The sequence below is a fragment of the Malaya genurostris genome, chromosome 1 (genome assembly GCF_030247185.1).
Source record: "Malaya genurostris strain Urasoe2022 chromosome 1, Malgen_1.1, whole genome shotgun sequence".
Classification (NCBI taxonomy): domain Eukaryota; kingdom Metazoa; phylum Arthropoda; class Insecta; order Diptera; family Culicidae; genus Malaya; species Malaya genurostris.
Window position 1 is genome coordinate 24,885,686 of NC_080570.1, and position 16,392 is coordinate 24,902,077.

The 16,392-nt window shown below is 39.6% G+C and overlaps 2 protein-coding genes across 3 annotated transcripts; one reads left to right on the forward strand and one right to left on the reverse strand.

The window, feature by feature from the left end:
• Positions 1-3,045: 3,045 nt before the first annotated feature.
• On the reverse strand, positions 3,046-6,729 carry LOC131435231 (chorion peroxidase-like). Of its 2 annotated transcripts, none has more exons than XM_058602908.1 (6): positions 6,588-6,729; positions 5,842-5,998; positions 5,634-5,773; positions 4,242-5,572; positions 3,634-4,189; positions 3,046-3,570 (listed from the first exon to the last, which is right to left on the reverse strand). In XM_058602908.1, exons 2-6 carry the CDS (start codon positions 5,994-5,996, stop codon positions 3,200-3,202), a joined length of 2,553 nt encoding a protein of 850 aa, XP_058458891.1. In that variant the 5' UTR covers positions 5,997-5,998; positions 6,588-6,729; the 3' UTR covers positions 3,046-3,199. The 2 variants fall into 2 exon arrangements, with proteins under 2 accessions (XP_058458891.1, XP_058458883.1); XM_058602900.1 differs by lacking the exon at positions 6,588-6,729 and adding an exon at positions 6,078-6,512.
• A 4,432-nt stretch (positions 6,730-11,161) lies between these two features.
• On the forward strand, positions 11,162-15,883 carry LOC131435240 (nuclear pore complex protein Nup133-like). Its single transcript, XM_058602920.1, has 5 exons — positions 11,162-11,707; positions 11,762-12,455; positions 12,550-14,365; positions 14,899-15,437; positions 15,497-15,883. Exons 1-5 carry the CDS (start codon positions 11,562-11,564, stop codon positions 15,854-15,856), a joined length of 3,555 nt encoding a protein of 1,184 aa, XP_058458903.1. The 5' UTR covers positions 11,162-11,561; the 3' UTR covers positions 15,857-15,883.
• The last annotated feature ends 509 nt before the right edge of the window (positions 15,884-16,392 follow it).

The window sequence follows — 16,392 nt, forward strand, 5'->3', positions numbered from 1 at the left end:
TATAATGGTAAAAGTGACAAAACCGACAAACGGCATTTCCTTTTACATGCTGAACTTTTTCAGCGATGACGAGAGTAAACTTCTATGAATCACCTGAATCCAACTAGAAATTATTCGGGCTACCTTATTTCGTTTCGAAATTAGCCCAGCGAGGAAGATTCTTCTTGAATGAAAACATTAGGGCATAATTTCATAACTAGGAGAATTAGAAAGCGGCTGTTCTTATTTACATCTCGAACTAATTAGAAATGATACATCGGTCCATAAGTCCCCGGGCTGACAGAAAGATGGCGTCACTAACATAAAATCACTTCGACGTTCAATAAAGACATTTCTGTCAAAATTTCATGACATTCGGCTCATACGTGTGTTGGTTTAGTGATCCTACAACTAGAGATCAGCGGAGACATTGTTATGATTCCAATTAAACTGTCAATTTCAATCTGCTTGATTACGTTGTTCGCCAGCAATCAGGAGTATTGATACAAAATGACGATATTTGAACGTGAACAAATTTACAAATGCTTTGTGCTGTTTCTCACTGAATTGGAGCAAAACTGATGGATACACTTGATTTTTTTGCTACAAGTGTGATACTTTGCAAGCAAACAAACTCAAACATTCGAGAATTAACTCGCACACAGATACAAATGCAAGTGGCATCGGAATTTTTGTTATGTTTTTCTCATTACCAGATCTACCATTTTTCTCTCCGCTGATCTCTGGTTGCAGGATCACTATGTTTAGTTATTGTGCTTTCAGTAACACCTCTTTCGGAACACAGTGGAGGAATAGAATTACGTGTTTTGGTAAACAAAAATGATTTTAAGAAAAAATTACTGTCAACTATTATTGACTATTGTTATGAAAAACCGAAGAGTGAAGTTGAAGGACACAGCTGACAATGCAACAATATCGTATCGCTAGTCCGAAAAAGTGTTTGAACATGTTTGAGCGTAATAAATCGGAATTTTTGCGTAGGTACGTTACAATAACTGATACATGGATCCATCATAATACGTCTGTGACAAATGGACAATGGACTGGTGATAACCGACTAAATCATTCAAAGATTCAAACAACGGTAGTCAAGGCCATGGAGTTTATTTTGTATTTTGGGATGCGAATCAAATTTTGTTCATCGATTACTTAGAATAATAGTGAATATTACCCTGCATTACTGGATCGTTTGCAAGTAGAAACGAATTGTAATTCGAATTGCTACCATATCCACCATATTCGTCAGCTCCCAACGTCTATTTTCTGTTCTCATAGTTAATAAACAAGCTTGCTGGAAAGTAACATGCCTGAGTCTAAAGCGTTGTTTTTTCGAACATTAAGAAGAAATCGAGTTACGAAAGTGGTGTAGAAATGTTGGGACGTCGTTGAAATTATTGTATTGTTTTGAGGGTTGTTTTCTTTGTCAGAGTGAGAACTATTTGACAGTCGTGTTAAGTTGTCACAAAGTAATTTGTTGAAACACAAAACGTGTAAAAACATTTGAGCTCTGCAGCTTTCAAAGATCTCAACTTTATCAAAATCGATTGAGTTTTCTGTATGAAAGTTCATGTAGTTTATCGGCTACGTTATTTATATGATTTTATATCAAGAACCGGAATTGTTCTGTGTAATCCATTTCGACGTTTTTTTACGTTATTGCATTGTGTTTCATATGACGGCTTTAAATCACCATACGTTTCCGGAAGTTGGATCTATATGAAATGTAGTATTTTTGTGAAAATGATTAAAGACACTAGAAGTCTTCGGGGTTCCGATCGAAAGTTGGCTTTTCCAACAATTCTCTATCGTTCCTATAGATAAAGGCAAAAAGTAACGGATTTTAAACAAACTAATAAAAGTTGAAGTTATGTAGTTGAAATTACGAATATAACCACTCGCGCTTCGACCCAAAGTGTGTCAATACAGGAAACAAAGTTGCACTTGTTTCAAGACCATAATATCCGGCAATTGAAGATGACATTCGCGACTTGTGCCGTTAACGTCACCGCTATCAATGGAACAGTAAAATGGGTTTACGATAAACGTTTCGATAACGTTTATATGTACTATTAGAATAAAACAAATCAAAACCACCTGCCCGATTGCTTTCAACGAATTCTATAGCGCGTCTCGCCAAAGAACACTTGCCAGCTTCTAGGGATAAAGATGATCTGGGTCGGTGAATGCACTCAATTATTCCTAAAATATCGACAAAGGCATTGTTCAGGAGACTGGATGTGAGTAGAGATTTCATTCGTGTGATGTCCAGACTCATTTCCAATCACTACACGCTAGATGCACATCTCCTTTGAATTAGACTTTCCGAGACTATTTATTGTGCTTGTGGCGAAGGTTATCGCAATATTGATCATGTCGTTTGGAAAATTAATTAAAAATTTTATGCTGTAGGAATACCTATCCAGTACATGGGAAACTTGTTTTACAATTAACTTTTATATTCTTCTGCATACTTTTACTCACATGAAACGGCCCTTACGTAACTGACATAAATGACTTTCATTTGCAGTGAAAATTTTCAATATGAAACGTTTCTGGGTAGATGAAGAGAATTTTCGTTTTGCGTTTTGCTTGCTTCTTCAAGCAATTTCGTTTACCTGAATGGTTATGTTATTGTTGTTTATATCGATCACGAAAATATCGCAGTAATTATTTCTCAGTTGCAATTAAATCTTGCACGAATCACTTCGATGTCGAACTGAAGCGTAGTGAAAATACAGCAACAAAATATCATCGGAGACTCCTCTTCCTTTCGATTAGCGATATTTCTATGGGTGAAAATTCGAGTGATAGTGAAATGAACTTTTTCGGATCATGATTTCCCAACACTGGTGAGAAGATTTCAAAAATGGACAAAGTGATCATGACGAATAGCGGAGTGGTTGACGCAGCATGCGAACCGATGAAAGTGTGTTTGGTTGACGTTTTGTGCAACCTTTTTACCAAACAGCATAACTTCTCCCTCAACAACTTGTCGAAAAAAAAACCAACATAGTTCGGAAGTTCACAATTAATTGTAGTCAACGATTCAATGTGAAACACTCGTAGAAACTTTTAATATAACTAATTACCAAAATCCGCTTCTGGGTGGTTCTGGGTTCAGATTCAGTTTTCATGCCCTGATTTCCTTCACACCACATTTACACATCCCTTCTGCTTTTCACCATTTTTAATCTAAAGTCTACACCAAAGGCTCTGTTACTGTACTAGGAGTAACCGGTGTTGATGTCGTTACCGCTTCTTTGGTTGTCGTAGCATTATCCAGCACATTTCCTGTTGTTACATTTTGGCTTTGTCCGACGAAAGCTTTCTGCTTCGGTTGCACAATAGAAACACCGAAATCAGGCGTAGCCAGCTTCACCCGTCCCGAAAGATTGTTTTTCCTATCCCGAAATGTTTCAAAATCGAACGTATCCAGCTCAGCGCACTGTACTCTTGGGTTGGTTTCCTCATTATACTTACGCATCAGATAAACCGGTGAGCGGGTGATGGCATCCGAATTACGACATATGATGCTGGATAACCTGGTATTGTAGATCTGTCGTAGCTGGTCTGTGAAATGAGAATCATGAACTAACTAACAATATGAAACGTATGCCGTCTTATAATCAGTACCGCTTGTGAAACGCTGCGGTCCTTTTTTGCGTTCATACCAGAACGAGTCACCTTGCTTCAAACGTACGAACTGATCGCCCAGGAGACATGTAAGCAATGGTCCAACAACTCCTCCCTTAACAGGAGGTTCACTCAGTGCACCAGAATACACGTCGACATTGTCAGGTTGGTCGTAAATTTTGCGCATTTGTTTCAGAGAATCTGGATCGGCCGTATCGGCCATATTTGCCCAACTATCTACCGGTGGTAGACGACAGTGTTTCCTCCAATGGGGATACGACGGAAGTCCGTGATCCCGTCCTCGCTGAATGTTCAACGAAACTAAGTCCAAGCCGCAGGGGCGATCGTGTAGCAAATCCTGGGATTTCTCAAACAGGTGCTCGGTAAGTTCTGTGGTGAAATATTGATCATACTTGCCCAGAGGGGTACTGATAGCACCACCAATCGCGTCGTCCAGTCCCGTTCTACCATACAGCGAATACGGATTGAAAAGCATCTTGTGAAGCTCTATTCCCGAAGATGACGACGTCGGATCCATTGTTTTTTTCATCAAACCCTATGGAATAGCATACCAACTAAAAGCTCTGATATTACTGAATTCAACTTACCGGAAGTAGCGTGTGAGCAAATCGGAAAGCCGCTGCAGCAAACACATTTGCTATTGACGGATCTACTGTCGAGTTGTAGGTATCGCGATCGCTCTCCTGATCGGGCATGATACCCATTTTCATACTATTATCTTCTCCAATGATCACTGGAACAAACTCATTGTAGGTTATATGTTGCATCTGGGCCGCTAATATACGTCGTGCTTCCTGGAACAGTTGTTCATCGTCCCAATCCGGATTGACCTTCTTCAATTCCTCGGTCAAACTGTTATGATGCCTTGCCCAAATCAAATGCATTGATGTCAAATGCAGGTTTTCGTTAGCCCGTGGATCACCAGCTTCAAAACAGTACTTCCCCAAAGCGTTCATTTCCTCTTCATTACACCCGTCGGCGACATCAGTTGATATTGGCAGCAGTTCCCTATTATCCGGTGTCCGCAACATGCGAAGTTTTCCATCTACCCCACTTCGAAGTTGCTTAACTTTGACATCATCTGAACCATACACCACCGAACCATCGATGAATGCCGTAGCTTGGTTCAGCTGTTCCCGTGGTCCGAAATGTCCCGTCGGAGCCGGAATCGAACGTACAAAGTTCATACAGGTCACATTATATTCGTGGTAGTACGGATCACCCGGACCAAGTGGAACCGGATAACATTCCGGGTGACGTGGTTGGCTCGGATCACAACACTCAATGGCTTTACCACCTACGCCTTGATTCAGTGCCGTTGACGTGATGTCGTGATCCAAAAATTGACCCCATACCGCTAGCATGACAGTAAAGTTTGGATCATTACGGTACGACGGACGATGAATTTCCAAGGAGATCTGACGGGCACTTGGAAGTTCCTTACCGTCAACCGTAGCACGCGGACTAGCTACCCCGTCTGCGTAGTCCGGTGTTAACTGACGACGGAACGGGAGCATGGTGACCCCGTAAAGGAAGGGGAATTTCTTATTATTACAAGTACCATTGTTAGTTCGATACCGGGCATTGAAGTTACAGGTTTGAGTTGCATTGCTATGAGGTATCTTCGTGGACGGTCCCTTGCCAATACTCCACCGTCGATGTCGTTTCTGAACGTTAAACTTTTTGGCAATAGCCTTTGTAGCTTTGTTTTCTACGTATCCAACCTTTGACGCCAACCGTGCCGCTGTTGTAGTACTGATTGCACGTTGGTGTCGATACGTCGGTGAATTGATCGGCGGTGCCATCAAAGCTTCCTCGAGAAGTTCTTTATCGCCTAAGGCTTTCTCGCCCTCGGAAATCGCTTCGGCCACGTCCAGATCAGTCACATTCGGGGCGTCCCACATGGGGATGGGTTCGTCTATACAAACAAGACACTAATTCACTAGTTATAGCTTTACATATACAAATGTTACAATTACCGGTTATCGGGAAGCTAATGAGATTAAACAAATCCGGAAAATCTGCTGTTGTTTCATTTGTGCTGTTAGATGAGTCAGGTTTCAGATCCGTTATGATGATGTAACTGAGACTAATAGTAATTGCAATAACGAACGCTCCCCTATAAATTACAATTTCGTTTCATTTGATTTGATGTACGCAGTATACCGATTAGACACTAGAACTTACAAGATGGAGGAACAAATCCAGCACTGAAAGTTTTTCACCTGGCGCTCACGTATCGTCTCTTGTCCTTTGACGTGATGTACGTATGATGAAGATTCTTCCGTGTCGAGCCGCACCGGTGGAGGAACCGATGTGAGCGGTGTCCTTTCATCGGTCATTTCTGTGGACATAGAAAAACTGTTGGTCAGTACACCGCACACGTCTGGATCAATGACCTGATTAAAACAAACTGCAGAAACCTTTGAAATTCCAAATCGTAAATCGCGCAATTTTTGTTGATATTGTTTAACTCTTGGATTTCAGAATAATGCATATATACAATCTTAATAGATAATAAGTTTAATTCATCCTGAAAACACTAAATGATTCGACTAAAAACAAAACCCCGTTTTAAAAACACAATGTGAAGCTGCCGAACGTCGAGCGGGAACTGAATAAGAAACCGCTAATGAACTGGTATGGAGTGTGGTTTTTCAACATAGGAGGTGATATTCGATACCAGCTACACGTCCTCATCACTAGACATTCCGCCGGTCTAATGTACCGAATACGGACCATTCATTCCGAGTCATTCGGAAGTGAAATAATACTTGTATGGTTTTTTTTTCTCTTGTTCCGTCTACGCATATCCTTTTTTCTACCAGGATAACCGCCTGACGGGGATGGATCGTTGGAGAAACAAATATAAACTAAATGTCACACTATCGGAAACATCAAGCTAGAATATGCATCGAACACCAATCACCCACCTGAATGCGAACTTGTATGGATTCCTCAACACAATGCGAGTTCGTTGCTTTTTGCTTATTAAGAAGGTTGATCTGCATGAACGAATGCGTTTCATTTAATTTTCTCTTCACATACGAAGGAATACTGATACGAAAATTGAGAAATAAAGTATTGACTTCGATTGGCTAAATGTATATCATCACAGAGCTCCCAGAAACCACGTGTCTCGAAATGTGCGTACACTGCAAACGGTTGATTAAAATGCGCCTTCATACAAACTGAGATCGAGACTATCCAAGGTACCGGAAAGGCGCGTTCATGCAGTCATCGCATTCAATAAAAAATATTATACATAGTTGCATTCATGTCTGCAAGTAAAACTTGTATGGTAGAAACTGTTATACAATATCAGAGAAAGGGTAACCGGAATTTTCCTCCTCGCATTCCATTGAGCGAGTATTTAACACATTAAATTCTTATATACTGAGTCTTTAAGTCAACTTAAAACATTTGTTTGAATCAAATAGAACTGAACTTGCAAACAATTTTGACTTGAATTCAACTGAATCAAATATACCGAGTCTTAGCTTCAAATTCCTGGATGCTGAAAGAAATATCTTGTTCTTGAATCGAATTTTAGAAAATTTTGATTCTAATATATTGTAAATTAATCAAACATTGCTACTAGTTGATTTTGAGATAATAACACTCAAAGAATAATAGAAACGAACGCGTTTGGGGAAGTAATTATTTTTGAAACAGTTGATGATTTTGATGTCTTTATTGATATCGTTCGAATTGTGTAATACTATAATAGGTAAGGTATATTATGAATTATGCATGTAAAGAGAACTTATATTTGTATATCCGCACTCATACCTGGCTCCTAGTAAGCTAGCCAAAGTTCAAATAAACAAAATTTTATTTTATCCAGAATCTACCACTTTTTAATGAATCCATACCATCTCGTATACCCGACTGATCAAGAGCAGTAAAAATGATGCAAACATAACAAACATATTAGGAAAGTGTACTTTTATTGCATATAAATTTAAATTAAACTCAAAATGTTTAATTTTTGATCAAGTACTTATGCTTTTCAAAAACAACGGCGATTTTAAATTTAAAAAAAGTGTTCATAATAATCAGCTCAATGTATTTCAAATAAAAATTAGGTGAATTTTAATAAATCCATCATTGAATCTACACACAATTGCACGGAAGCCTGATTCTAGAAACAAAACTTATTTGCTTTGAATTGAATAACAATTGTAATTGATTCCAAGTGAACTCGTGATTTCGAATTCAAAGCATTTGAATATTTGAATTTAAAATTAATTGTATTTGTTTCAATGCGTGTAGAAACGAAAATTATTTGCTTTGATGTAATTTGAATCAAAGGACTATATATTTTTATATATGTATATTCGAAGCAAAGGGAAATGAAAACAGACGCTGATTTAAAACAAAGTACCTTCGAATTCAAAGCGCGATTTTTAGGTTCGCTTCGGACACGGGTAAAGATTTTTATTTCCTTATCGAGTACGGGTTAGGTTCGGGTTTGGATCCCCAGCACAGAGTTACAATATTCACAGATTTTTCTGTAGAACCAGATTTATTTTCTATTTTACTACACAGATTCAGTGTCAGATATCACATATTCCATCGAAATGGCAGATTTTAAAAAAATTTCTCGCAGATTTTCACAGATTACGATCGAGAATTGAATTCACTTTTTTGATCATCATTATTTGATTTATTTTTGCAATTTGGACATAGTCGTATCAGAACTAGTTTCGGATTGTTACTGATTAATTTAAATTTTCCCATTGGAATAAACTGGAGCCCAGTTTGAAATTTATAAAAAAATTTACACTTCACAATTCCGGAACCGAAAATCGGATCTGCATGAAATTCAACCGTTTCGTATGGAACCATAAGACCTTCTATTTTAATCCATCAAAAATCTGTCACGCTATCTCTGAAGAAAGCAATTAATTTGAAATTGAAATTTTTACACTAGTCACTCTTTATGTCATTGGGGAAACTACCTACGAAGTGTGACAATTACATAATGGTACTGACTTTTTTGTCGCGCTTGTGAATAATCTGTGATCTCGACAATTTTCTCCCAATTCCCCGGCATTCATCTCCTCTCCATTGATATATTTACCGTCGTTCTTGCATGTTTAGTTCGCCTGCTGTGTTGTGTTGAGTAGACGTGTGTTGGTGGTGCTCGTTACGAAAATAAGCCGTTACGCGTCAGATTGAGTGAAACAGCTTATAAACCGTACGCTAAAATTGTAAAAATGCATAGTGATAGTGGTCTTGGTCATGCGAAGGTGTTTTGATGACATAAAGAGTTGAAGGTAGGACGATTCATTTTTGAGAATTTTTTTCAGGTGCTCGTTACGAAAATAAGCCGTTACGCGTCAGATTGAGTGAAACAGCTTATAAACCGTACGCTAAAATTGTAAAAATGCATAGTGATAGTGGTCTTGGTCATGCGAAGGTGTTTTGATGACATAAAGAGTTGAAGGTAGGACGATTCATTTTTGAGAATTTTTTTCAGAAATATCGCGCAACAAAATAAATTCAAATGTTTTGCATCATTTGAACAACATTTTGTAAATTTTTCTGGAAAAATATTGAGAAAGAAGTCGGTATTTTTGAGAACGCTTCTTAAAAATCATGATTTGCGGTGTCCTCTGTATCTCAGCGCAGACTAATAAGAAGTGAACGAATCAAAGCAGCATAGATAGAGTAGAAGTTTTTCTAGACCCCAACGTTTCTATTTGATTTTTCTTTAATTTTTTTTTAATTTTTGGTGGTTGTTCAAAGAGAAAACTACGATTTTTGCCGAAAAAATCCGCCATTTTGTAGCTTTGAAACCTCCCCAAAGTAACAAACAACAAAAAGAAAAACTTTGGGGTCTGTTTTTTTAAAGTAGAATGTGTGTGTAAAATTTGAAAAACATTGGTTGAGTAGTTTTTGAATGACGATGGATACGGCCTTTTAAAATCTGCTTTCGAGAAAAACGTTTCAAGTTTTTTTTATCTATAAAATCAATGGAAACAATTTATTACTCAAGGAAGCCCGTAGCCCGTCTACTACCCTCTTAGAAAAAACCGTTCAACGGTGGTCCTTCGTTGGTCCAATACGTTGGATCATTGGTCCAATGAAAGTACAATCAATCGTTCAACGGGAGGTCAACACGGGACCTTCGTTTAACGATTTTGAAACAGACCGTTGAACCGAATGCCATTATTTTCGTTCAACAAACCCGGCAGACAGAGGTCCATTGTTGAGCCAGTTTTAATATGAGGAGTTGGAGCCCCGTTGGACTAGTTTTACTGGAGAATTTCTGAAATTTATTCCACTTATTTTTTTTAAACTAACACTACATACCTGAACAGTACTTCACGTAGAATAACAATAAATTTTCTTTCTATATGAAGGTAACACACACTTTCCACACTATACTTGCAAGAGAAAAAACAACAATAAACCGTTCCAGCAAGTTGAACGAATATTTTGTGCAGTATGTCGTTCAACAAGCGCTCAAGGGCCAACAAAATAGAACGGCCTGCTGTGAGGGTATCGTCCTGCACTCGAAAGATTGCGGAAACGAGTCAACAGAGTGCGCTCAAACATCGTTTGCAACAAAATCCTTCATCACGACAACGCCCCGTGCCACACCATCATCAGCGTATCCCAGTATTTAGTATCTGAAAAGATCAGCCTTTGATGTGGCCCAGCCTAAAAAAGTCAACAAAGTTTTCTTGGGAATTCCGTTCTGAAGATTATGAAATAAAAATAAAATACAATAGAAAATATCAAAAAATTCATTGAAGTCTCTCTGGATCATTTCAGAAGTACGATTGTAGATCAACAAAACGGGAGTAAACATTATCATTTTTCAATTATCTTTATTTCAAATCAGTACCAATCACAATATGAAGACTATTGAAGAATTCGACGAAATGACATTCGCAAAATGACCTTGATCCGGCCGTAATGATTCCAGATATGTTACGAAGTAAGGAAAACGCGTTAGAATCGTTGTATAGTTGCCCAAAGGGACTATGGAAGAGTTGTGAAAATGTTGAAATATGCGGTTTTTATGGAATCAGTCTCATTACTTAATTGTAACACCTCGTAAGTTTGTGCACATATTTTTATCTATATCTTGAACATTTGACAATATGGTTGTTTGTCAAATATATTTCGTGTTGAATTAACTAAGACGTAATATCAAATAAGATTATTGTGCCCAGGTTCTTCTGCGTGCTCCGTTTAATGAAGTGGAATTTACTGTCGACGCTGCCTGAATGATTATTTTGTTTTCCAAAAGTTCGTACTTTTAAAATAACTACATTAAAAAAACTTTCAACGTTAAAATATTTCTCGTACTTCAGCGAACATTTGCTCTGTTTTTTTTTGTTTCGTTCGAATTAAAAGTCTAACCCGATGTCATTTTTTCCCTGAAATTCATATCACGCCTTATTTTTTTTTTAGAACGGCCAATAAGCCATCCGTCAACATTCACTTTGAAGAGTAATTTCGAATGACTCGGCACTCGCTGAGAGTAAGTCATAATTGTAAACGGCAGAGAAAAGTTTTCTCTTTCGTCTGGTGTTAAATTTAATACTCTATCTTTCATAGCTCGCTCGCAATTTCTTTCGAAAGTGGAAGTTGACAGGTTGCTTATTGGCCGTTCTCAAAAAAAAACGCGTGATATATTCATATTTGAAGCCAAATCTTTAAATATCATAAACGGTTACTGTGGAATTCTATAGATATTTTGTATCGGTGTACTCATTCCATAACCTCAAAACCAAAATAATCGCGCACTGTTCTTAAAACGTCAAGTTGGATCAATATAACCGGTAATATTCTAATGAATTCCAAAGGAATAACAGAGTTATTGCAGTTTAAAAATAGGAAGATTGAAAAAGTATTGACCGCGAAATAAATAATAAATAAACATTATAATGGACAAATCGTTCGGTTCAGTATTTGGCCCTCCGAAAAACAGCAATGTTACTCGTTCGCGTCAGTCACTCGGTGGATCACTTTTCTCTACAAGTGGCCGTAAGCCTACGCTTTCGGCAATACCACCAGCTCGGAAGAGCTCTGCGTAAGTTAATTTCTGGTTAGGTGTAGCATTTTGATTGATGGGTTTCAATTTCAGCCGGTACAGTCTTTCGACTCGTTCAAATATTTCCACCCTTCAAGTGGTAGCCAAATCAGAATATAACATGCTGGAATGTTTTGGTATGCCATTACCTGTTCAAGTGAACGAAATTCTTGCTTTCACCGAGCGAAATGCACCGGTCTCCATAAACTATAGTGCGAACGGGTGGGCATGGCTGGTACATGGACGCCGATTGGTGATATGGCAATACAGAGAGAGTCAATCGAAGGCAATGGCCATGGGAAAAGTACTAGGAGAAAGCTTTCCAACACCTCGTCGGGCACTGGCCAGCCAGTGTCGCCAACTGACACTGCCTCATTGTGATATTGGCCATAAAGCCACCCTGATTTCGGTGTTCATCGCAGACGGTCACCAAATGGCGTCTTGTTTGGCAGTATCTCCTGCCGGAGATGTTCGTTATTGGCCCTCGATAGCTCACGATGGCTCGTCGATCGACGAGTGTAACATCCTCGAAGGGCAGGAATTTGAGGAACTGGTGGGTCTAAGTGGCGGCAATTATTTACTAGTGACGACCACCTGCAGTCTAGTGCATCTGCAGATCCAGCTGCAAGGCGGACGGCAAATCATCGTTTCACGGCTTGTTAAACCTCCGTCCGGGTTTTTCGGAGGAATCAGTAAACGTTTCGCCTCGATTATCATCGGAATGCATAGCTCACAGGAACGGGAGAATGTGAGTATCTTACTTCGATCATTACTTTTATGTTTTGGAAACGCATAAATATTTCAAACTGTGATTATAAGCTTTTCTTTTTAAAATCTTGTAGAAACTGGTGAAGATAAGCAGCGAGAAGGTATCCAATCAAGAGTGGCACATTACAGTTTTAGCGGACAAATGGATTCAACGGTGGGCTTTCGGCCCAGGTGGTACTAATGAGCGGTTTCTATGCGAAGATGCAGAAATCATACGCAAAATACGAGAGTACTTCATGCACAAATTGTGGAACGGAGTTCGTGATCGCGATAGTAACGAGATTGAAGTGTGGACGCTAGATATGCAGCCTACAGATCGCGGAGTAGTCATATTAGCAGCGGCATGCAATTTGCCACGAACGTTTCAGGTTCACTTCGCATTGCTGACGTTCGTATTCGAGGGGGACTGCATGGTGTTGCAGGAGAATGTGCTAATGAAGAACAAGGGATTTTACAACCGTGAACGGGAAGAAGAATATCTTGGTTTTAAGTTCGTAGCAAACCGAGCAGTTGCCTACGTTTATAACGAGAAAATTATTTTTCCAGTCATGTTGGACAGAACCGTAGGTAGTTCTGCTAACAGTGAAAGTAGTAGCCCGTCGGAGGAAGTGGAAAAAGTCGAATTCAATGTGCAGGATGATGGTATTCTGGCTGCCAAATGCTTCCATAACATGACACTCTTCTTTTCCAAAATTCACGGGATGGTCATCGTAACGGCTTCAGATTTTGAACCGAACAGCGAAGTGTTCAACTCTTCTGTTTCTTCAGATGTTTTCAATCCAAATATTTCGATGAATGATTCCGCTTTAATCAGCCAGTCGATTTTCGCCCCAGCTACTACCAACGCTGGTAATTTAGTGCTGTTCGATTTGGACCCGGAAGAAATCAGCAATGGCGATAAAGATAATGTCAATCAGCTGAAAGCTGCTTTTATTTATCATATAAAACGAAACACTTCGGCGTCCATTGAAATTATCAACGCACTTTTGAATAACATAGAAGAACAGTCGCTGGATGGTGAATTGGACCAACTTGTACTAAAAATTGCAGAAGACCTCATCGAAGATGTTCCGGCGGCTGATCCTCGCTGGGAAGTAACTACAAAACATGCCCTTGGATCTTCCACATCTATGCAAATCATTCAACAACTTCGGGAAAAAAGTGTTGCCCTCACGCAATTTCTGGAGTTCCTCCACGCCTCGACGTTGTGGGACAAACTGAATGGAGTCAGTTCCGGAGACGCCGTTCGTTCAACTGCTCATCTGTTGTCTGACATTGCGGAAAAAAATGTTGCTGCCATTGCCATCAAATGTCTTCATAACAGTCACTCACGTATAATTGATGAGGCGATCGATTTAGTTCTCAAAGAGGGCAACCGATTTCCTTCGTCGCCTAATCTAACAAATCAGGACCTTTTCTACGTCCAGGTTAACAAGATCCATGAGATTTTCAAAGTGTTTGCAGAAATCATTGAGAGTTACATCAAAAAAGAATTCACTACCAATCAGGTGCAATCGGCTTTGGTTGAGGTGAACACAATTACGGTGACCGTTCTGCAGGAGGTGATGAAATTTCGCGAATCGAAAACCGATTTGTTCGTCGTTCGCAATGACCCGCACCGATTCGAGTATATTCCTTGGACGGCTTCTTCGGGAAAGTACGGATTGAAGGACCTTCTGCTTCATATGATAGGCAACACTCAGAAGTACGGCATCAAAGGCAGTGGTGAACCGGAGTTCCGCATCAAGCACTACAAACAGATAACGGAACTGGTAGACTTTGTGCTCGACGGACGAAAGAAATACCTGGAGAGCGTGAATGACCAAGGCAAACGGGTGGTTTTGCAACAGCAGTATGAATCGCAAAGGAGTGATTTGATTTTTCCTTTAGGTACGTTCTTCAGTTTCTTTACGTTTCGTCTACGACTAGTCAATGGATAACTGTTTATGTTGAGATGTTAAGACATGACTTAAAAACGGTGCTCTAAGCGAAAAATAAGGCCAAACCTGAATCGACCAGTAAAAGTTTCGTTCGTCATTAAGGACATTGCAAATAGCAGAGTCTTTACGCTTGCCAACCCGCTGTTCCGGGTCGGCGGTTCAATACATAGGGCGCTGGTCTTACAAACCAAATGTCGTATGTCCGAGGCCCGACCTGGAAAGATTCGTAGTGTCAGTAGAATCGTAGCACCAGCCATACACTGATTCTGTACACTCTGAATCGGCTGCGAAGTCTGTTGAAACAGGAGTGTAATACCAAGGCTTTGCTTACGCTTGCTTAGCAGTTGGCGTTGAACTGCTAGGTGGCTCATCAGTTCAACATGGACTGTTATGCGTTGACGAGTTGAAGACGAATCGTAATAACTTTTATGGGCCTCAAAGCACAAAATTAGGCTAACCTCTAAAGGTGAAATCTATTTTCAGTGGATGCCGAACAGTTCGAGCTGGCGGCCAAACTAGCGGAAAAATATCTCGACTTTCAAGTTTTAGTAGTGATTTGTGATAAAACCAACAACCAGTCCAGGCTGGATGAGTACATAGAGCGCTACAAAGAGCTGGATTTTTCGCAGTTCGCCATCAGCTGGCACATGCGTCAGAACAAACAGGGAGATATTTTCCAACGATTCAAGGGAAATCAAGCTGAATTGGCACGCTTCCTATCGGATCACCCGTCGCTCGCGTGGATTCAGCTAGTGTTCAATGGGGAACTGGCACAGGCAGCAGAGGTTCTGCTAGCGCTGGCGCAAGGCGAAAAGGAGCTTCTCAACCGCAAACGAGTCATGCTGTCCCTCTCAAAACTGTGCGCGTTGGCTGCAGAAGGAGACTTCAGCGCACAGATAGCGGAAATCAATTCCGAAACCAGGTTGCTCGATTTGCAAGAGCAGATTCCGGATGAGATTCTAAACATCTACGGTTACGACACTAAAAATGCTAAGGTATTAACGCCGGAGGAAATTGTTGATGTACGTATCATTTTTTTCTAAATATTGTAACGAACAATATAAATGTTATTGATTTACAGCTTTTCATTGCCGATGAGTATAGCAAATCTAGCGAAGCAGAATTCCGCAAGGCACTGGAATTGTTGGATTTCGTTGAAGAACCGATGGAGGTGCGGCACAAAATCTGGTGCTCCGCGATCTTGCGAGATAACTGGGACGATTACAACCGAAATGCTCCACTGGACACGATGCAGAATATGATGTTTTTTCGATTAATCGACCTGTGCTATATTTTAGACGGCGAATTGGAAAATTTCTTGCCACCAGTGGAAAGCTTCCTAACAGCTCCGGAACTGTGTGAACTCACCGAAAGTAAATCGTTCCAGTATTTGATTAAGCTAGGATATGAACACATATATGATTCATACAAGAAAAAATAAACTTGAAATTAATTTGCTTTAGTTAGTAAGCTTTTTCAATCTAAAAAAAACTGTTTCCTAACTAAACTGTCACGTTGTATTTCGAAAGGAGTCCGAAAAAACCTTCACTTTTTGTCAATTCACCATCATAATTCGATATAATCAGGTGATAAAAAACTTCATCTTTTATTTTTTACATACCCAAGGGACAAAACTCTAGACAAAGTAAACTTTTTTGAAATAAGCTCACACGTTCTATCCATTAATTTTTCAAAGCCGGAACTCTTCCGTGTCGTTTCCGTTCCGGCACAGTACAGGCACTGACATCGAATTTAGTGAAAATGCAAAATATCGGTGACAACGAATTCGAGTTTTCTGAACGGACGCTACACTGACAGTGAGCTGCACTGAAACGGCACTGTACCGTGCCAGTACTAAACCAGATCGAAAAGGTGTGAAGAGTCCCTTAAAATTGACTAGAGATAATTGATGCAAGGTAAAATTTTTAAATATCTGAACTTCTAATGAAAAAAATAAAACCAAAATCGCAAAAAAGG

Bases quoted from the DNA above. Each gene is read 5' to 3' on its own strand.
- LOC131435240 (XM_058602920.1), top strand. From the start codon at position 11,562: ATGGACAAATCGTTCGGTTCAGTATTTGGCCCTCCGAAAAACAGCAAT. The intron at 14,366-14,898 runs GTACGTTCTTCA...ATCTATTTTCAG, and splicing joins TGATTTGATTTTTCCTTTAG to TGGATGCCGAACAGTTCGAG. The intron at 15,438-15,496 runs GTACGTATCATT...ATTGATTTACAG, and splicing joins CGCCGGAGGAAATTGTTGAT to CTTTTCATTGCCGATGAGTA.
- LOC131435231 (XM_058602908.1), bottom strand. From the start codon at position 5,996: ATGACCGATGAAAGGACACCGCTCACATCGGTTCCTCCACCGGTGCGG. The intron at 4,190-4,241 runs GTAAGTTGAATT...GCTATTCCATAG, and splicing joins TTGCTCACACGCTACTTCCG to GGTTTGATGAAAAAAACAAT. The intron at 3,571-3,633 runs GTACTGATTATA...CTCATTTCACAG, and splicing joins ACCGCAGCGTTTCACAAGCG to ACCAGCTACGACAGATCTAC.